This window comes from Ciona intestinalis, unplaced genomic scaffold (genome assembly GCF_000224145.3).
Source record: "Ciona intestinalis unplaced genomic scaffold, KH HT000177.2, whole genome shotgun sequence".
In the NCBI taxonomy this organism is placed as follows: domain Eukaryota; kingdom Metazoa; phylum Chordata; class Ascidiacea; order Phlebobranchia; family Cionidae; genus Ciona; species Ciona intestinalis.
Genome location: NW_004190499.2, coordinates 175,155 through 196,497, shown reverse-complemented (window position 1 = coordinate 196,497; position 21,343 = coordinate 175,155). Strand labels below are relative to the sequence as shown.

General features: G+C 41.1%; 5 protein-coding genes across 6 annotated transcripts in view; 1 reads left to right on the top strand and 4 right to left on the bottom strand.

The window, feature by feature from the left end:
• The first annotated feature begins 687 nt into the window (after positions 1 to 687).
• zf(cxxc)-5 (Zn-finger (CXXC)-5) lies at positions 688 to 6,268 on the top strand. The gene is given in 9 exon segments (XM_018816329.2): positions 688 to 836; positions 1,112 to 1,270; positions 1,504 to 1,675; positions 1,930 to 2,106; positions 2,300 to 2,577; positions 2,753 to 2,902; positions 2,978 to 3,084; positions 3,251 to 4,287; positions 4,290 to 6,268. Coding segments are annotated over 9 exon segments (3,921 nt in total). The 5' UTR covers positions 688 to 788; the 3' UTR covers positions 6,083 to 6,268.
• Positions 6,269 to 7,405: 1,137 nt separating this feature from the next.
• On the bottom strand, positions 7,406 to 8,499 carry LOC778534 (transcription factor protein). Its single transcript, NM_001078181.1, is given in 2 exon segments — positions 7,406 to 8,158; positions 8,217 to 8,499. Coding segments are annotated over 2 exon segments (897 nt in total). The 5' UTR covers positions 8,478 to 8,499; the 3' UTR covers positions 7,406 to 7,522.
• Positions 8,500 to 10,482: 1,983 nt separating this feature from the next.
• On the bottom strand, positions 10,483 to 13,303 carry LOC100178318 (N-acetyltransferase ESCO2). The gene is made up of 10 exons (XM_002128315.5): positions 13,170 to 13,303; positions 12,923 to 12,986; positions 12,585 to 12,863; positions 12,386 to 12,506; positions 12,096 to 12,185; positions 11,836 to 11,953; positions 11,602 to 11,698; positions 11,254 to 11,352; positions 10,859 to 11,083; positions 10,483 to 10,704 (listed from the first exon to the last, which is right to left on the bottom strand). The coding sequence occupies exons 1-10, from the start codon at positions 13,271 to 13,273 to the stop codon at positions 10,612 to 10,614; spliced, it is 1,290 nt and encodes a 429-aa protein (XP_002128351.2). The 5' UTR covers positions 13,274 to 13,303; the 3' UTR covers positions 10,483 to 10,611.
• A 736-nt stretch (positions 13,304 to 14,039) lies between these two features.
• LOC100180686 (C-Jun-amino-terminal kinase-interacting protein 1) lies at positions 14,040 to 18,601 on the bottom strand. 2 transcript variants are annotated; one of them, XM_002128069.5, is made up of 12 exons: positions 18,493 to 18,601; positions 18,041 to 18,146; positions 17,904 to 17,953; positions 17,561 to 17,670; positions 16,977 to 17,068; positions 16,762 to 16,826; positions 16,396 to 16,490; positions 15,988 to 16,103; positions 15,580 to 15,715; positions 15,313 to 15,422; positions 14,768 to 14,926; positions 14,040 to 14,639 (listed from the first exon to the last, which is right to left on the bottom strand). In XM_002128069.5, exons 1-12 carry the CDS (start codon positions 18,504 to 18,506, stop codon positions 14,394 to 14,396), a joined length of 1,299 nt encoding a protein of 432 aa, XP_002128105.1. In that variant the 5' UTR covers positions 18,507 to 18,601; the 3' UTR covers positions 14,040 to 14,393. The 2 variants fall into 2 exon arrangements, with proteins under 2 accessions (XP_002128105.1, XP_026695057.1); XM_026839256.1 differs by having other exon boundaries at positions 18,041 to 18,159; positions 18,493 to 18,572.
• A 239-nt stretch (positions 18,602 to 18,840) lies between these two features.
• The window catches only part of LOC100181464, a 4,607-nt gene continuing 2,104 nt past the window's right edge, over positions 18,841 to 21,343 (bottom strand). The window contains exons 5-9 of the mRNA XM_026839247.1: positions 20,428 to 21,331; positions 20,125 to 20,222; positions 19,736 to 19,875; positions 19,401 to 19,495; positions 18,841 to 19,339 (exon numbers count right to left, since the gene is read on the bottom strand). Of these exons, the coding sequence (XP_026695048.1) occupies positions 18,894 to 19,339; positions 19,401 to 19,495; positions 19,736 to 19,875; positions 20,125 to 20,222; positions 20,428 to 21,331 (1,683 nt within the window). The 3' untranslated portion in view covers positions 18,841 to 18,893. The remainder of the gene's footprint in view (positions 19,340 to 19,400; positions 19,496 to 19,735; positions 19,876 to 20,124; positions 20,223 to 20,427; positions 21,332 to 21,343) is intronic.

Sequence of the window (21,343 nt, the reverse complement as noted above, 5' to 3'; positions counted from 1 at the left end):
CATAGTTTTATAATTCTTTGAATGTTCTTTGCTTACTACCAAATGGGACGAGAAATAGAATAAAAAGGTGTCCCATCTTACCCCACCCCCTATTAACAAAATTCAACGAATAAACTTTTGCTAAAAATACAGTTCATTATGTAAGTGTACAACGAAACAAACTTCGTACATCCATAATCAAAGTTAATTTTCAAAAAACTCAACTCGGGGGTCTCATTAGGCTAAAAATCTGAATACACGCATCACATTTTGGTGGATCTTGAATAGGGAAAGCTCCCTTTTCAAGAAATACTCTCCGGGCCCCCCACCGGGCGTGTTTTAGTATGACTCGTAACACCGGGTCCTCACCGGGTCTCACCGGGCCACACCGGGCCCCGCACCGGGCGTGTTTTAGTATATATTTTTCCACCGGGCCCCACCGGGCCCCGCCGGGCGTGTTTTAGTAGGATTGGGCAAAACACAACACATGGGATAAAATTATAAGATTTCTATGTTAGTAACGGTGTCGGGAAGATCCCTAACACAATAACATGGTAATTCTAATTTCACGTTTTAAGCTGAGTATTTTGCTCATAAATTATAACTTAAAATGTTTCAGATATCTTTAAATTTAAAAATATAAAAACGTTACAACTTTGATGCATGTTGAATAAAAATAGGATTTTAATAATAATTATATTGTGTTTGTGTTTTGGCGGGAAACTAGGGGATTTTTTTTCTTCGTGAAATTTCCCGCGAAATTTTTATTTCATTAATTTTTTTTGTTCTTTTTTGTTAAAAATCTTGAAATGTCAAAGGAAGGTGACGTCAGTTGTTCAAGTGAAGGAAAGAAACAGGTGGGGCAAGATGGGTGGGGGTAATATGGGTTAGGTTCACTGTGTTGTACAACACACCACAATATATGTAACTTGTCTTGTGCGATTGAATTGTTCAATGGTTATGTACCGATAAGGTGTTTATTACTGTGGAATGTAAATTTAAAGATTGTGGGGTTTTTGTTGTGTGTAATATAATGTGTATGCGTCAAGTTTGGTGTTATGTTGGGAAACTATAAATATATGAAATGTTAACATGATGGAGGGTGTTGTTAACACGACTTGATATTTTTCAGCCCACCATTCTTGATATGTTTGCGAGGAAAAGTAAGCGGAAAGCCCCCACAAAGTCCCCACGGGGGGATTCCCAGGTGGTCACCCCCGATGGTAAGAAGCCCCGAAGGGACCGCGATGTTTCCGACAAAGAAAACGAAAAACCCGGGATAAAAGTTGAGGTGACTAATATGTTTGAAACTTTAAAGCATGATTGAATTTCAATGAACAGTCAGGAATGTTTTTACTTAATGATGAAACATGATATATTTGTGAACATTGTTTAATTTCTTCTAATTAAACTTTTTACCCATAGTGTGTTTTAACGACTTGTTTTGCTGCTAATTCTCTTCGTTGTTTTAATTAATTTGTTTTCGGTATCGTTTTCAAAGATAAATATTTGGTTGATTGACAGGTAAAGAAAAGTTCGATGAAATGTCGGGAATGTCGGCAATTATTGGACGACGTTGCGATTTTCGGCGGCGACGTCGATCAAGCTGAAGAGGAGTTCGTGTTGTTGACACACGAGTCGTTGTCGTTGTTTGTGGGGAACGAGGAAACAGGGCGACCTCAACATAAGATAACTGGTGAGGGGCGTTGTTGTGTCGTGGTTAGAATTATAATCAGAAGATGCAGCTTGGTGTTAAAGTTGTTTTAAGTTCAAGGCTCCATGCTACCACTTTAGGTGTGTCCATGAGCAAGACACTTCATGACAATTGTTCCAACCCAGTGGTCACTAATGAGTTGTTTAATTTGTCAGCAATACAAAAAAATAATCACCCACAAAGTACAAACATAGTAGCTACCTAAACAAGTTGCAAACACGACATTTTTGCCGCAGATTTCACGGTATACGACAAGAGCACCCACTTGTGTCCGTTTGACGCCGGTTTAATCGAGAAGAATGTTGAGCTTTACTTTAGTGGGCTGGTGAAGCCGATTTATGACGAAGACCCCGGGGTTGGGACGGGGATTCCCGGGAAAAGGTTGGGGCCGATCAATGAGTGGTTTACGGCAGGTGGGTGTGATGTCATAATCATTCCTTAGACATACCAGGTTGAGTTATGACCAAGCTTCTTCTTTTTTGTTGTGAATTTATGTTTTCTGTGGATTCAAATAAATAGCTTTTTTTATCTAAACCAGAATGCTTGCTTAATCATTAATGTCCGATCTTTATGCCTTTCACCCTGCTAACATTATGACATCACAAGGCTTTGATGGCGGAGAGAAAGCTCTCGTTGGATTCTCGTCGGCGTTCGCTGATTATTTCCTGATGGAGCCGTCACACGCTTACGCCCCCCTGTGGGCGAGTATTCAAGAGAAAATCCACATGAGTAAAATTGTCATCGAGTTTCTCTCGGATGTCCCCGACGCAGATTACGAAGATCTCGTCAATCGGATCCAAACATCTGTCCCTCCCCCAACACTAGGTGTCGCCAAGTTCACCGAGGATTCGTTGCTTCGTCACGCCCAGTTTGTGGTCGAACAGGTGGGATTGTGATGTCATAATCGAGATTGTAGAACCGGGGTTGGCCATCGTGGGTTTAGTTTTATTTGACATTTGTCCTCAAGTAGTTTTTACCCTTAGCGTGTTTTATTAACTGTTGTTCTGTATGTTATGCCAATTGATCATTGATGTAATGAATATATTGCACGACCCCAAGGTTGAGTCGTACGACAACGCACGATCGGACGAGGAAGATTCTTTACTTGGAACCACATGTGTTAGGGACCTCATCCATCTTGCTGGGGTAACGTTGGGTAAACGACGGGTGGCGCGTCGCTCGGCTGTCGTGAAGGAGAAAGCTATGAAGGTGATGTCATAATGTGTGTGATGTCATAATGATGATGTTTTAATGTGTAATGTCATAATGATGATGTCATCGCAGGCATCATCTACGAAAGCCACCACCACGAGGTTGGTCGCCGAGGTGATGGAAAAGTTCTTCGGGGGAACGGTGGATGTAACGACCGGGAATAAAATAAGACGGAGGAGGTGGGGGTGAATGGGGTGTGGGGGGAAATGGGCGTGGTATTCAATTCATACTTTATACAATGTATATGTAGTGATAACTTGTTGGTTTTATGTTTACTGATTGAAGGCCATCTCTTCCTGTATCAGAAGATAATTTAATATTTGTAAAAATTTGTTTCATCAACAGGTGCGGGGTTTGCGAAGCTTGTTTGAAACCAGAATGTGGGAAATGTACATCGTGTAAGGACATGGTCAAGTTTGGTGGCGGGGGCAAGTTGAAACAGACGTGTATCGACCGAAGATGTCCCAACTTGGGGCTGGATTTGATGGAGGATTCGGATCCCGACGACAAAGATGAAAAAGTGAAACCGTCACCGTCGAAGATGAAAGTTATCAAAGCTGGGAAGGTCACGACCTCATGGGTGGGGGAGGCGTTGTATGAGGAGGGGGGTAAAGTATATTACCCCGGGGTTCGGGTGGGGGGTGATGTCATAGAGGGGGGTGAGTGCGTATCGGTAAAGAACAAAGATGAGGGTGGGTTGCCGTACATTGGGAGGGTTGTGTATATGTGGGGAGAAAGTGGGGGGAAGATGGTACACGTGGATTGGTTCATGAGAGCTGCTGATACGATATTACAAGAAACCTCTCAACCCGATGAACTTTTGATCATCGATGAATGCGACGACTTATCGGTGGAATGTATCGCTGGGAAAGTTGATGTGAGCCATCGCGTCCCGCATCAGAATTGGTCGTTTATGGGAGGCGTAGAAGAACAACACCCAACAACGGATGGTGTTTCGAGTTTCTACTACCAGAAGATGTACGTGCCTGAGTTTGCGAGGTTCGTTGACCCACCATCCAACGAACCCACCGATGACCCCGACTTTTGCCCCAGTTGCGTTCGTATTAACGAGGGGAAAATGAGACAGGTTGCGGTCGGGAAGAATGAGTTGAAACGAGAAAACGGAAAAATATTTTATGAGTTTGTTTGTAAAGACGGGGTTGAGTATGGGGTTGGGGATTCCGTGTATTTGTCCGTGGAAACATATTCCTTTAAATCAAAGAACAAACATAAGAAACAAGTTTTGCCGAAAAGTTTGGACGAGATTGACGAAGATGAATATCCGGAGTTTTATCGGAAGGGAGGTTATGTGAAGGGGAGCAACCTGGAGGTGGCCGAGCCGTTTCGCATCGGGAGGATCAACGAGATATTTGGGGGGAAGAAGGGAGTATAAGTTTGGTTGTCACAAAGTTTTATCGGCCGGAAAATACAAACAAACCGTTGAAGTCGAACTCGTATTGTGACCTCAACCTGCTGTATTGGAGCAATGATAAAGTTGAGGTCGATTTCAGTTTCGTGGAAGGAAAATGTGAAGTTGAATGTGAGTTAGACCTCAGTGTCACTGTGGCTGAATATTCAAGGAAAGCCGCGAACAGGTTTTACTTCAGCGAGGTTTACAACGAGGAAGACGGAACTTTCACCGTACCCCCGTCTACTGCGAGGAGGTCAGGGGTCGAACTGCTCAAACAAAAAGCTAAAGGAGTAAAACCCAAACTTACCAAGATGAACAAAATGATGAAGAAAGATGAGACGATTGTGGGGGAAGATGAGACAAAGATCCCGAAGTTACGATCGTTGGATGTCTTCTCGGGGTGTGGGGGGTTATCGGAGGGGTTCCACCAAGCGGGGATTGCCGAACCATCGTATGCCATTGAACTGTGGGAGCCGGCTGCTCAAGCGTATCGCCTCAACAACCCCGGGGCGACCGTGTTTACAGAAGATTGCAACGTGTTGTTGGAGATGGTGATGAACGGAGAAGAACGCAGTAAATGTGGCCAACGACTGCCACAAAAGGGCGATGTGGAGTTACTATGTGGGGGACCTCCATGTCAAGGTTTCAGCGGAATGAATCGATTCAACTCGAGGGAATACTCGAGGTTCAAGAATTCACTTGTCGTGTCGTATCTGTCTTATTGCGATTATTATCGGCCGAGATTCTTTTTGTTGGAAAACGTTCGAAACTTTGTTTCGTTCAAGAACTGTATGGTGTTGAAGTTGTCGCTTGCTGCTTTGTTAAGGATGGGTTACCAATGTACCTTCGGGGTGTTGCAAGCGGGGCATTACGGAGTGTCACAAACCCGTCGTCGAGCTATTATACTCGCTGCTGCCCCCGGTGAGCAACTACCATTGTATCCCGAACCCCTCCACACTTTCTCCACACGAGGGGGCAGTTTATCCGCGCAGGTCGGCGACACGAGGTACACGAACAACATCAAGTGGTCGACGTCGGCTCCGTATCGAACGATCACCGTGCACGATGCGATGTCGGATCTACCAAAGATACCAAACGGACACGCCAAACTTGAGATGCCATACACAGGAGAGCCATTAACGCACTTTCAACGGATGATGCGCGGCAAGGATTATCAGGGTGTCGTACGCGACCATATTTGTAAAGACATGAGCCCTCTAGTGGCAGCAAGGATGGCTCTCATCCCGTTAATCCCCGGCTCCGATTGGCGCGACCTTCCAAACAAACCTCACAAATTATCCGACGGCACGACGGCAAAAGTGTTGAGGTACGAATACCATGACAAGAAACAGGGTCGCAGCTCGACGGGAGGCATGAGGGGCGTATGTTCGTGCGCTGAGGGTCGAGCATGTGACGCCATGGATCGTCAGTTCAACACTTTGATACCATGGTGTCTCCCACATACAGGCAACCGACATAATAACTGGGCTGGGTTGTACGGTAGATTGTGTTGGGACGGATTCTTCAGCACAACGGTCACCAACCCTGAACCTATGGGTAAACAGGGGAGGGTGTTGCATCCACAGCAACACCGTGTGGTGAGCGTGAGGGAGTGCGCACGATCACAAGGGTTCCCGGATTCGTATCGTTTCTTCGGTAGTATACTTGACAAACATCGCGAGGTTGGCAACGCGGTTCCCCCCCCCATGTCCAAAGCTATCGGATTGCAAATCAAGAAGTCACTCGAGTGGAAAGTACAACAATGATCATATATGATGTCATAATGAACTATTATTAACAACAATGTAAAATACTTTTGTTTTGTAAATAATGAAAAAAAAATATACAAATGTTAATAATGTGCTGCATTGGAGATTGCATTGTAACCAGAGGGTTCCCAGGTTCGAGGCTTACCGCTGCCCCTGTCATAATAAACGTCACCCACAAAGTTATATACGTGGTAACCCAGAAGTGTGGTTGCAGCGCACTTTTACGGCAGACGATACAGGTTCAAGTCTCGCCGCTGCTACCATTGTGGGCGTTTGTGTCATTGGGCAAGACACTTAAAAACAATTGCTTCAACCCAGTGGTCACTAATGGGTTGTCCAAATTGTCGGCCATATATAAAAACTGCCGTTTCCATGCGAAGATAAATAAGTTTCAACCACTAGACTTATTTACCGCTAGATGGTGACAATGAGACAAGATTTAGCGCGAAGTTTTAAGACGATTATGACGTAACAGACAAGTGTCTAAAAGTTGATTGTTTAAAACAATGGGGTTTGTTAAAATAACAAGTGATGACGTAATCGGATTACACTTCCGGTTTTAATCCCCGACAATGTTATCCAATATGACGTCATAAACCACTTGTTTGAGAAGATGACGTGACAATAGAAGGTGTGAGAATTTGTGACGTAACAATACGGTGTGTGATTCTATTGTTTACATAATCTACCATTGTTACATCATAGTAATAAACACGGATTAAAGTTGTCATTGTTGACTGATTATGACGTCATAAAACAATCTGTTTGGTCATAAAAGTTTTAATTTTTATTAAAAACAAAAGAATCTTTCAAACAGGCGCGATTATTAATCGAATGTTACGTCATAATAGACATTATAAAATAATCTACGATGATTTCTAAGATATTCATTCGCGTCGAAATATGCAGACATCGATTGTTTAAACATTTGACGTCATAATCGCGGTGATCGCGGTGTTTGTTTCCAAGTTCTCGAATTCCACCTGCCACCTTGTGACGTCATAATGAAGTTACAATCGAATCGATCGCGTATGATAAGTGACGTCACAATCACACTTGTAAATAATTCGAATGATCGCGCGAAACCATTATTACGTAGACGCCCAAGCGATTATCGCGGTAAAGGTCTTCGCTTTGTTACGTCACAATAGGCGTGTGCCAGTGATGGGCATAGTGACGTGATAATGCCCAAGCAAAGCAAACAATCGAAGTAAGATGTTTCGCGGTTCGATTGTTTATTGATATTTCACCATTATGACGTAATTATGGGACAAATAGTCGCTTTGTTTGTTTTTTTATCCATTGTTGCAAATAGACGCGCGCGGTAATGGAAGTTTATTTCGAATAAAAATTATTAAGTCACAAAGCGGATTGATGATGTCATAAAGCAGCAAGGCAGTGAAGGGCTATGATTGGTCGGTTAAGGTCACGTGGTGATCAGAAATGATTGTGGTTTAACCAATCAGCGTCATTGGCGGGAAAATCGTTTGAAAATCCAACCGGAAGTTGAAGGGTTGGGGTAATTTGGTCTACTGGGGGGAATTCTCCTGGGGTAGGGGGCATGTGGGACCACTCACCCATGTACGTGGGGTAAGGGGTAAAACGTTGGGGGTTGTAACTTGGGGGAAACCCCTGCAACGATTCAAAACTGACGTCACAATTGTTCGATTGTAAGATCGGGGATTCTGGAATATTTGGCGGCAAATTCGTCATCGATTCCCCGCCGCTTGTGACATCACAGAGGATCTCGGAGAAACCGCTGTCGCTCGTCGAATCCATCCTTATGACGTCATCATCTTCTTTTGTCTTCGATTGTGACGTACATTTTTGCAGCATGACGTCAAACGCCTTTAGCATAGACTCCGTTAACGCTACCGGAGATTTCGAATCTTTTTTCTTCTGTGACGTCACTTCAGCTTCCTTTACAAACATGATGTCATCGTTTTGTGACGTCATAGCGTTCGATGACGTTGTAGCGTTCTCTTTATTGATGACGTCACTTTTGGACTTCCGGTTACGCACGAGTTCTTCTAATGCTTTAATATATTCGATAGCAGATTGTAACGTGTCCACCTGTGGTGTAAACATTAATTAACACAAACCTTTACCAAACAAACCAATAACCTTATACCTTACTAATCTTCTTCCGATTTCTTTCACCATTAGGCACATGTTGTCTCAATTCGTCGAATGCTGAATTCACGTTTTTAATCCTTCGTCGTTCCCGTGCATTTCGCCTCGCTACACTGGTGGGGTTTTTCCCCCCAGCCCCACTCCGAATCTCAACTCGGAAGTTTGGGTTATTTTCCCCCAAACTTCCCTCCTTCCATCTGTTGTTGAACGGCATCGATATTATCGCGTTCGACCGCGGTTCGTCACTTCCGGTCGCCATTTTTGTTCAAAACTAACAAAACCTAAGAATTTTAAGTTATTATGACGTCATCAACTCAAATATTACATCACAAAACCCTACGTCACAACGCGAGAATAACTTTCATTATGACGTGAGAAGTGGGGCTGGCACAAGAGTGTCGCGTGCCGTCAATTTATACCAAACCACTCCTCGACGCTGATTGGTCAGGAGCAAAATGAGAAACCTCGGCCACGCGCCCTTCTCACTCTTTGCTCTTCTTATTCTCTTTTATTTAATCTCCTCATCTTACCACACAACCTCAAAACTTCGATGGAAGATTCCCAATTTGCAAAAAAACACCGATTCTTGATGACGTAGGGCACTTCCGGTTGCGCTTATGACGTCACAACACCCACATAACGGTTTCGAGCATGACACAATAATTATTTGTGACGTAAATACTTTTTATTAAGTTTTTAATTGTATCGTTCCGTATGTTTGTGACGTAACAAACGGGATTCATTTGAACGCGAAAACAATTCAAGTTCCGGAGTTTATAAGATGTTTATGTTGTTTGTTGTCAAACCGGATTATACGATCTCCATGCCAAGTTTAATGTTGAATGTATTGACCCTGGGGGCATCCGATCTAACGCCACTTATCCACAACACAACCCCCATTATGATATCATATTCACAGTTGAAAGTCGAATATACAACATCGAAACATCATTTCATCGTGATATTAAACGTCATAATCACGTGACGTGTCACCCACGTGACCGCATACGCCTGCCAGGTGCCCTTAGGTGCAATCCACACGCATGACATCGGGTTTTAATTCAATTTCAACAAAAATTATTTTCGCCTAAAATTCGCTTATAGAGGTCTATGTGACGTCACAGAGGGAAATATTTGCCGCGGTCGCAGCGATTTTCGTGCTTCGTCACAATAGCGATTGTTCGCGCTTAAACAAATCGATATTTTGTCGAATATTAATTCGCGTAAAAGCGATTCGTCCCGGCAGCGACGCTAGCGGTTGTTCCATCAATCCCGAGTAAAAGGATCATCGTCGCGTCAATCGCGTTTACAGCGTTCTAAAACAAACGTCACTAATCTGGCCTCCAAGCGGATTAAAAGTTGATACTATTTCGATTCTCGAACATTTGACCGCCCACGTTGAATATCACTTGTGACGTCACAGAGGGTTCGATTACCACGTGATCAAATGATACGCTTGTTCTCGACATATGTGACGTAACAATACCTAAGAATCTTGAATTTCAATTCGACACGGACCTATTACGTCACAATCCTATGTGACGTCACAAACCAAGTGTAATGGTGACATCACAGTAGCTAATTGTCCCGAAACATGGATTCGATAAAATCGGCGCCAAAGACATCGCCATTGTTTGTCCAATAAACGAACAATATAAGATAAGGGGCATTGTTACACAACATTCCATATGTGACGTCATAAACAATCGATTGTTACCTTGTTAATCGTAATTGTGACGTATATTAGACCACGTGACCGTAGTTATAATATTTCTATGTTTAAATTAGGAAAGCAAACATTTCCTGATAACGCGATTTACAATGGCTTGTTTGTGATGTCATAATAGTCGCGTGGAGCGCGTGTAAGAACAAATCTTGGGCGTGGCTTCGATTCCATTGTTTATCGACGCGATAAACGTCCATTATGAGTCAACAATGGTATATTGTTACGTCATAAATGATGGAACAGTTGGATTGTCTAGGTATTGTTGGTAAATATTAAATGACAATTGCCATTATGACGTAGTGATGACGTCACATACAAGAGATAACTGTGTCGCCCCCCAGCGGAGAAAACGCCAGGTCAACAATCAAGTTGATTATTAACGAAAAATAGCGACTGTGACGTCACAATAGCCATGTTTTACAATCGCGATTTCGCGCCAATACTCCGCCATTTTGTTTTACCCTGCAGCACCATCTAGCGGTAGGAAATTTTCAAACAAATAAAATATTTAAGCGACTCTTCAGCGTCATCTAGCGGATGGATGTTTTCAAATAAATTTATTTTCTGCTAATAGGTAACACAGTATGTCACAAACACAAAAAGTGAAAACTTAAAAAGTTGAAAATAAAAGTGGGCGTGGTGGGGGTGTTGCCACTGACCTCACTCACTAGGTGGAGCAATTGTAGGTAAGGAAATGGGGAGTTTTGAAATATTTGGTTGCGAAAGATTTGCCGCTGATGGTTGGGTCAGAGAAGGCAACCTGGAGGGGGGGGGGTTAATGTTGGTTGAATAAAAATAAAATATATCTGAATATATATATAAGGTAAAACAAATTGTTGGTATTATTGTTGATATTTATCTTAAAAACATTGATAACAAGATATCTATGAATGCCAACCACAAGGTGTCCTCACCTGGTTCATGTTGAGTCGCTCCCCTAATACAAACGAACACCGGAGGGCATCCATGAGCCTCGTTGCCACGCCCCTTTTTCTGTGTGGGGCGTGGCACCATATTCTCGATACACCGCATGTCACTGGGGTGGATTGCAACGAACATGACATCATACCTGATGATGTCATCGTTTCAAGGAGGGGGAATCCCCGTTTAATTTGTTCAGCGATTAAACATCCAGTGACCTGCAAACATAGATATCTTATAATCCGACACATTGGTAACCAAACATTAGATACAGCAATAAACCCGGGTGATCAGTAAACATTACAAACGATGTTAAACGATTCTACCATCAGGCACGACCTAAACATCCAATGATTTGTATAATATACTATTTCTATGATATATCTACCTGTTGTTGATCGCTGACGTACAAATACGAAACTCTCGTCGTTGATATATTTTGACTGAAACCGAGCTCGCTGTCGATCAATTCAAGAATGTCTTCCACCTTAAGATATTTTGTGATTATTTGGATATTCTGCAATTTCCTTTAGAACCAGAAACTTTTTTTATCTTTATAGAACAACATTAATTTTAGCCTCATGATTTAATTTATTGAATATATTGAGACAACAACTACAGTAGTAGACATTGCCGGAACATGAGAAAAGATAAGTTGTTTCATCAAGTTGTACTTTGTATTCCCCATGATTTGTCGGGAGTTACACCCCTTGGCCCCACTGCCTGGGAAACTAACCTTCTTTTGAGCAAACTTTGGGTCCGTTGGAAGGATTTTAACGATTCTTCCGTCCACATAGCTTGCGACGGTTCGTTCGTTTTTCCAACTTGGGAACCTGGGTTAATGGGAGGGGTGATTCATGGTTAAGTAAATGCTGTTGTCAATTTATGTAAGAATATTTAGAAATAAATCCGGAAGAGTTTAAATTTAACTTTAAATAGATTCCAGCCACAGATATATTCTACCACCCACCTCAATATAACATTGAATCGTTGATGATGTAATTTATGTTGATGTTGATCATGCGGATGATCGACCGCATAAACCATTCCGCAAACCTTACACTGGGTGGCGCCAAACTTCTTCTGTCCTGTGCGTGGTATAACGGGTCAATGGGTGTGGTTACCAAGTGTAAATCAAAACATGGGAGTTGCAAAATTTTTACATCCCAGTTTAGCCTTGGGGTGCTAACACATTGTCACCCCAACCCCCAATGTTATCCCTACATTCACCTGCGTCGATGATGAGTTGGACTTTCGGACTTTCTTTGGGTGATGATGTCATCTTGCGCAACAACGAGTTGCCGTGGTTACCCGGGCTGTCTGTGATGTCATAGTTAGACTGTTTTAACTAAATAACGAAATGAGATACAGTTGGGAACTTTTATCTAAATCATAATTTTAATCATGATAAATTTTCATTAAACAATAAACTGTTTAAGGTATAGCAGAGGTAACGGTTGGCCCTTTACGATCACAAAACAAACAACCGACCGAAAGACCTCTTTATAATAAATATTCACCGTTAACTTTCGCTGCAAACAATGGTGACGATCGTCGCGCTCGAGTAAATATTGGGAATAATTTCTTTGAATCCTCCTTGACCTTTTGACCTTTGACCCTTGGTGACCCCTGTGAGGGTTCCTGTAAACAATCAAAACTGTTATGTCATCAACAACATAAAAATTCAAAAAACAAAAATTATATTTTCCGATAAATTACCCGAGTTTGTCCTTCAATCCTGGCGTACTTGGATGGGGGAGTCCCCTCCAAAGTTGGGGGAGAAGGGGTTTCCCGGGGCTTGGGTAGGGTTAGGGGTGACTGCGGGATAGGGGTGGTTGGTTGGAGGGGCTTTCCCTTTATTACGACGGAGGAATATTTTGGTTTTCGAGTGAATTGTTTTTTAAGTGAGTTTGGAGCCCAACTTATGGTGGGTGAGACAGAGGGTTTGTTGGTTGGTGGTTTAGGGGTCTTCTTCGCGCTCTTTTGCTTCGGAGGGGTCTGGTGGGGTCACATAAAGGTTAAATTAATAAGTAAATTTTAAACGAAACCAAACTCACGTTTTCCTTGTAAATTTTTGTGCCTTGGTCGGCCAGTTTCGTATCCGTGTCGACAATTGGTGTTCTAAAAGTCATTATGATGTCATAATTAAGATTGTATATGCAGGTTATAAATAAGGTTCAGAATGAAGTAATATTTTGGTTTATGTTATTTCTATGTGTAGTAGTCTTCAATCACATTAATACAACAAAATATGTTTTACACAAATTGCTCATCCCAACTTGCCCCATGCACATCCCAACTTACCCCATGTCAGGTGCCGACACCCCTCCACGTTGAACAGGCGACAAATATTTTACGTTTTTCCCGTAAAATGTTTTCGTTGCTACTTCAGGTTTACAGTTCGTCATATTATGATGTCACAGTTAAACCTATTGTCTACATAACAACGAGGGTTAACACCGGATCGGAAAGTTTAAAATATGAACGAAGGATTTATTTCAGGGAAATTTTTCGTGCGTAATACACAATTGTCTTTGTTTCAACCCAGATAACGAATATCATGAAAACAAGCAAGGGGCGACAGTTGTGCACAACGTTACAACGCAACATAAAGAAACTTAAAAAAATAACGGAACATGAAATGAATAAATACCAAAAGAACAACAGAAATAAAAAAGAAAGTTTTGGTATTTCACAGGTAAGACAATGAATCAGCACTTTCAAGATTCCACGAAATTATAAGCAGACTGCCAACAGTTTGTTTTATTTTAGAAGATTTGTTGATATTTTATGATTAGCAAAGATATCTTATGCCTGGATTCTTAATTTGAAATCTTTTCTTTTCTTGGTCTTTCGATTTTCAAGGAGAAGCTCATTGGCAGTTTTTTCTATACTTTTTTTTCTACATGTTAGATGAACTTCTTCCCAATCAAAAACAAACATTATCAAACAAATACACCCACAGTAAAACGGTAGAAAGTAAAACAACCTGTAACTTAAGTTCTATAATACGGCCCTGAAGCTGTAAAACTTTTGCTGGAGACGATTGTATAAAAATGAAGCCGTGACATGCTGCAATATAACCTGACTTGCCCCCGAAACCTTTCACCCAAAATACTAAACTAAGATTTCTATTTTAAATTCCCGCGAAAATTTCTCCCAGATGCTAACCACTGGAGTGACGCCATATTTATTGATAATTACACGGGGAGTTCGACACGATTGTTTGTATTTTAAATATTTTCGATCAAACAATTTATTTTCACGAAATATTCAACATAAACTTAAAAGTGCAAACCAACAGGTGACGTCACTTCGAATCTCATTATAGCGATGTCTCTTTATAAAAAAAAATTACGTCAACCAACATAATGACGTCGTTTAATTCAGTGACGTCACAGAACACAATGATGTCAGCAACTGTTGTTTTGTTGCTATTTTCCTTTTTACTGTTTTAATTAATTTGATCTTCGTCACCGTATTCAAAGAAATAAATGGATATTGAGTTTTGTTGAAAATACATCGACATCACTCAATATAAATATCTTCGATAGGGTGTTGGCATTCCAGGAACTCTTGGTAAAAAGTTGCGAACGCTCGACCAACACTCTCCGCTAGGGGGCGTGTGGAGGCTTCGGAGACGAAGGTGTGGCAAGCAAAGCGTGACGGGGCATCGGGGTGACGGGTGATAAACGCAAAGTATTTGTCGTTCTTTGGGTGGTGACCGCAGAAGGAGACGTTTCGGAGCTGAAAGAAGTGGATTCTCTCTCGGACCTGATGTAATGGTTGGGTTGTTTTATAAATATGGGCCAGTACAATGGACTGTGCGTTTGTATAAAGTCCGGAGGATACAAGTTACTAGGATAAACAATTTAAATTCAACCAGAGTAGAATTTACCAACCTTCGAACTTGAGCTGAATGTTTTATTGACATCGCACGACGATGTTGATCGTTTCTTCATGAGCGATTGATCCATCATCTTTATACCATGATGGTTGACAAGTAAGCAAACGTAAGCAGGGGGCGAAGTGTGGAGTGTGTGGCGTCGTGATTGGGCCACCTGAGTTATAATGCAACAACTTAAGAATTTTGGTAAGATTTGACACATCAAGACTTTTAAAAAAGTGACATCTTTTAGTTTTGCACAACATATGCAAAACGTTTTGTAAATTGATAATGTTAAAAACATCGCATAAACAGGCAAATCCCAATGACACCTGACTTACAATTTTAGTCAATCAAACATGGCGAAATTTTTCATAAATATTTGTGGTTTAAGATTCATACGTACAGTAGTTGCGTCACTAACGTCATGAATTACAGATTGACAAATAACTATTGCTGGGATGTGACGCACAAATACTTATCAACAGTGCAGCAACATGCCTCAATATGCCCGACCCGCCCAACATAAATACCCGTCATTATAAGTTACAACCCCCCCACCTCATGCATGGCTTGACACAAAACCTCGTTCCCTTTATGCGACGACACTTCAACCGATCCAAGGAAATAAAGATGAAATTTCTCACAATTTTCCTCTCGGACGCTGAATTCTGTAATAAAGTTGGTTTTGTTGACTTAGTGTTGGAGTGATCGGCCGAATCTGGTTGACCCCCAACTTCTCAACAAGGTAAATTAAACGAAACAACATTGAGAGATAAACAAACACCCAGTAACCAGAGTTATAGGATAGTAACCCCACATACCCACCTGACACATCGTCGCACCCCTCCCCAACCCCTTGAGCATAATAAGCAGGGAAAGCCCCCCTTTCACCCGTCCGCATGTTGATTCCCTCGAACCAAAAATCATCCGCTTGGTTTTCCACACAGAGGGGATCGTTTATCTGGAAACAATCTTCCTGGTAAATTGATCTGAAATAACTTTAGAACATTCTGCCAGAAATATCACATTTTATTAACTCAGAGCACAAGAGTGCTGAAATGGCAAAAACAAGAATTCAATCAACCACATATGTCTAAACAGCTGTGCGACTATCCAAACCTGCAGGTGTCACGTGTGTTTGCAATAAAATGAAAAAACTGATCAATAATAATTTAAGTTATTGTTTTTGTTCATACTTTTCTTGAAATGTTGGTTTATATAAACGTACTTTACCTCTAGTTGTATCTCATCTTTGTGTCGTGGCACAAACTTAAACAAAGCTGAATGTGTTTGTTCCTTTAATTCACCATCCATGTAACAATATTCAATCTTGTCGGGATCTTCTATTGCTGGGGGTTATGGTTATATATCATATTTAAAATCTGGGGGGACATTGTTAAATTTACACTTATACTCATCGAACATGGGGAAACTTTTGACTAAACTGTGGATCTATAAGATAAGACGTCACCCCTGTCCCAGGTCCCCCCCCTAATGTTACGTATATCGTCATATTGATAAACACCATGATGTCATTATGACACAACATAAGCCACTCTGATGCAACTGTTGTTGCTCCCCCACCCATGCCAGGATAAATGTTCACCCACAACCCTGAACCCCGCCCCATAAACAACTTACACCACTCGGAGGCGCTCCTGGTCAGCCCCGGACATCGATGTCGTCGTTGTTCGCGAACCGATGTGAGGTTAACAATATCTTCACTCGTATTCGATCTGACGTAAACATCTTATAAATTATTCATGAAACGAGCGAACTGGGACTTCCATGCAACTCGACAGCAAGCATGAGGCACACCACATCAACTCAAGAATATTAATAATCAAGAAGGGTACAGTGTTTAAGAATTGATGCTGCTACCATTATGTGCCATTAGGCAAAACACTTATTAGCCGTTGTTCCAAATTAAAAAGCAACATACGTTGTAACTCGACAGCAAGCATGAGGTACGTTACAACACGTAACATCAACATTGTGACATCATACTTGGTACACACGGCGATTGAACGTCGAAATCTCGGTTTTGTCGATTCTTCGCGAATATGTTTTGTCTGCAGTTCAATTTATTCAAAATCAGTGGCGTAACTAGGGGGGTTGATGGGGAAACAACCCCCCCTTTTATACACAAATAAAAAAAATTGTTTCCATATTTTTTCTTCCTGCAATACTGCTTACAATTGTTACATCACAATATATTTTACCTTTTCGCTTGTTTGGTTACAATCGGAATTCTTTGTATTGTTTATTGTGTTGTTGTTTGTGACATCACAATGTGTTTGTTTGAGTTCGACATCTGTGATGTAACAATGGTCACTGTGATGTCATAATCGAAAGATTTTAGAATCTTTAAAAGTTGATTGTCTCCATTGTTACGAAACAAAGGGTTCATTCATTATTCATAATGGAGATCACATGCGTTTGTGACGTCATATATTGATCTCGTTGTATGGAGATGTTGGGTGGTGGAATTTGGGGGTTAATGGGGATTCCCGGGGGTTGTGTTAAATGCTAACAACTCAAGTGACATTTTATTTATTAATATTTACACCAAGGAAATAATTTAAACATTTTTTATTTTGAAAATTTTGGTTTAAACATTTTATTTTCAAACGTTGGGGACCTCAATAAACATAAAGAAACTAATACGTCATAGTTAATATAAAAAAATATTAAGCAAGAATTTCCCTGGCTTTCCAGGTTACATTGAACGCTAACAGCATACAATAACCATTATGTTTTACCCCGCATTGCGAGGCAACTTTATAACTCCGGTGTCTTAACTTACCTTCAACCTGGGGTATTACCCGTTCAGGTATTTTTGGGGGTAGGGGACCCGGCCGCAAGGGGGCGGCAAAGAACCTTAACGTTTGTGGGCGTGGTCGCTTGGGGGCGTGGCTGGAAATAATCTTTATTAAACGGGAAGCTGGGCAATAATGACGTACCAGATTAAAAGTTCACTTTTAGTGAAACGGTATTTATTACAACAATTTATTTTAGGCAAATATTGACCAAAAACCACATGTGCACGGTTTTCCTTTTGAAATTAGTAAAGTTACTAAAAAATTTATTTTTGGGCAACGTTTTTTTAATTTGGTTAAAAATAATGCAATAATAGATTAATAGCACACCTGGCGTCATTTGAAACTTTTTTCTTCTTTTGACTTCTTCGTTTCGTAACCTAGACATAGAAACATTATTAATTTTCATAATGACATCACAACTACAATGATGACATCACAACCACAATTATGACATCACAACCCACCTTGAAATTATCGTTAACATAACAATGTAGTTTTGAATCCTCATCGATTATGATGTCACTAAGATCTTCGTCATTGAAATCGTCCAATGAGAGCTCAAAGTTTACGCTGAGATAAATATCTGTGCGGTTAAGGTGGACAAGAAGATAACTAAGTTACGAGGTTTATCTTTAAATGAAACATAACTATGTGGTTTGTTGTTTTGCTGCTAATTCTCTTCGTTGTTTTATTTAATTTGATCTTCGCTATCGTATTTGAAGAGATTAACAAACTTTATGTTAAAAAAAAAGGATATAGCGACAAAATTATTCATTTGTTTATTGAAACTCATCTATTTACTAATTTGAATAATATAACAACATGTGTGCGGTGAAAACACGACGGGTTAATAAAGGTCATTAACCCCAAACGTCATAATAATTACAAATATGACATCATAGTCGAACTGACTCACCTTCCATATTCCATTGTGACGTAACAAACAAAAACTTAAAACAATCAAACCTACGCTGCAATAACTGTTGTTATTACGTCATTATCATTACTACGTAATAAACTATTATTACGTCATAAACTTGCATAACTATCTACCCTTAACTTTTGTTAGGTCATAATGTTCATTGTTGAGCAAACAAACCCCCTCCTTCCAACAGATTGTCTACGACTCTACTACGTCATAATGGCTTCATTCGCATCGAAACAGCGTCCTCCATTGATCGATATTGATCCATTATGACGTCATAATGCAACCGATCTCACGTCACATTATAGACAAAGAAACCTTGATTTTAACACAATGACGTCATCAACTCATGTTTTATTGAAACGAAAATAACGCTAGTGACGTCACAATGTTTATTCATACACGCCCGACTCGATGACGCGTTTGATGAAGGACCCCATGCTCGAATGTCGGTGCACGAATCGACGAACGCCGCCCCCCTTGTTGGGGGTTGGAGGGGGTTTGATTGTGCGACCCCTAAGTGATGTCATACGTGGGGTTTCCCCCTTTGAGGGTCCGACGTCATTGGGTGGGGGTTCCCCGAATGACATTACCGGAAATTCCCCCTCGTAGTCGGAAGGTGGGGTTTTACATCGGGGAATTACCCGTCTTCGTTTGGGGGTTGGGGGGATTTCTATAAACTTTGATGACATCACTGGGGAATCCCCCTGTGTGGCTAACCCCTCGTTGATCCTTACCAACCCACTACTGCCACCATGTGGATATCCTGGATGTCGTTGAAGAAATAGTTTGCGACGAATATCTTCGAAATCGCTCATGCGTGAATAATCAGGTTTCGCTGTAGATGAAACATAGAAATAATTAAGTTGTGATATTAATTATATAAAAAAAATATTTACGTTTTTCTTGCTTTGTAACTTTCTGCCGACTCGCTGTTTCTTCGGTTGAAACGCTCGATCCTCGCGATCTTGAGGTTGGTGTCGTTCGTCGTAGTCTGCGGGGATAATATATGATATCTATGTTTACCATGAACACATGAAAAATGGTGGCAACCTCAGCCTTGAACTTGTATCGTATGGCCTGAAGGGAACCACGCTAGCCACTACAGGAGACTTATTAATATATGATGTCTATGTAATACAACAATATGATATCTATGTAATACAACAATATGATATCTATGTAATACAACAATATGATATCTATGTAATACAACAATATGATATCTATGTACCTTGACCCCTTGACCCTCATCCTCATAGTTGGAAACACGAACGAACGAGGCGACGACTGCGTTCCGTCCAACATCCATCCTCGCACTCGATGTAAATCAACATGGCTGGTGAACAACGAACGAATCACTTCAGACGATTCCTGGGATTTTATATTACATATGATTTATGTTAACTTTATTGGATATAGTCAAATCAAATGTTTGTTTATTATCTTAAAGAACATTTGATCTGCCGTACACCTCAAGGACCACTAATAAACAATTACCATCAGATCTCACACACAATGTGGCGTATACAACATGTGTATTGTAATAGTTATTGTTGGTGCCAGATGTGATGTCTATAACAAGATTAAGGCAGTTGTTGTTTGCATTACTACACATAATACCTCATTATGACGTAACAATGGAAGTGAATTGGTGATTGTTTCATCAGAAGGTGGGTTGTATTCGACGAATCCGAGGTTCTTACGTTTGGTGCCGGGAGCTGTTGGAACAAAAGTTAAATATTTCATTATTTGAAACTACAATATTTAAACACAAGATGTTGGGATAACATTAAAACAGAGAGATTCGTGAAAGTCCATTTCATATTATGCCTTATATATGATATCTATGGATATTAATATGGATATATGATATCTATAGATATTCAATATTAACCACAACGGAAACAATTATTATTATCCCACCTATTGTTACATCACATGTGGAGGTTGTAACATTATCATCCTCACATGTTACCTCGGTGGCAACTTGACACTTGCCACGATCACGTAAGTTACGACTCCCATCCAATCCAACGAACGAATTCCAATATTCTCCGTTTAACGCCGTTTGTTTCAATAATTTGTTCCGTTTATAAGATTTCTGTGGTTCGTCAATATTCGCGTCACTAGATTGGTTGATATTTGCCAACTCATCCCGGGGCGACTCGGGACTTCCTTGGAATTCGTCGTCGCTCAAACTTAACCCCATGGGTTGGTTCTCATTTGAGGGGGTTACCCCACGTACCACTTCCGGGGAATCCAGTATTGAGTCGGGGGATTTCCCCTTTGAAGGGGTAATATTGTTTCCATGTTTTAACTTCCGCCGATCTCCGTTAAAATGTTGAATTTTGTCGATAAATTGTTGCGGGGTAAGTTGGCACACCATGGGTGAAAACAAAATTCGTTCCAAAACGTCGAGACTTTTGTTGTCAATTAAGTTTAGCAGCGTTTCGATGGGATGGTCGTGGTTGGGTGGTTTCGTTTCACATGGTTGATTGGCATACTTGGGTGATGTTGGGGGGGTTCCCCATTCATCGGATGAACTTTGACCCTTAATGACATCACCATTGATGACATCATCGGGCAACATAGCAACGTATTCGTTCTTTACTTTCGTTTTCTTTGGAGTTTTCCTCAATTTGAGCAAAATCTTTGACTTTCCAACATCTTGATCTTCCCGCACCCCACTGTCTACCCCATCAACCCCACCACCCCCATCAACCCCACCACCCCCATCAACCCCACCACCCTCATCAACCCCACCACCCCCAACTACCCCATCACCCCCATCAACCCCACCACCCCCAACTACCCCATCCTCCACAACCTTCTTGGAAGT

Bases quoted from the DNA above. Each gene is read 5' to 3' on its own strand.
- LOC100180686 (XM_026839256.1), bottom strand. The intron at 15,716-15,987 runs GTAAAGTACGTT...GATTGTTTCCAG, and splicing joins AAGATGAGATACAACTAGAG to ATAAACGATCCCCTCTGTGT. The intron at 14,927-15,312 runs GTGGGGGGGTTG...ATTATAACTCAG, and splicing joins TGTGTCAAGCCATGCATGAG to GTGGCCCAATCACGACGCCA.
- LOC100178318 (XM_002128315.5), bottom strand. From the start codon at position 13,273: ATGACGAACTGTAAACCTGAAGTAGCAACGAAAACATTTTACGGGAAA. The intron at 12,987-13,169 runs GTAAGTTGGGAT...AATGACTTTTAG, and splicing joins GTGTCGGCACCTGACATGGG to AACACCAATTGTCGACACGG. The intron at 12,186-12,385 runs GTGAATATTTAT...ATGACATCACAG, and splicing joins GTTTGCAGCGAAAGTTAACG to ACAGCCCGGGTAACCACGGC.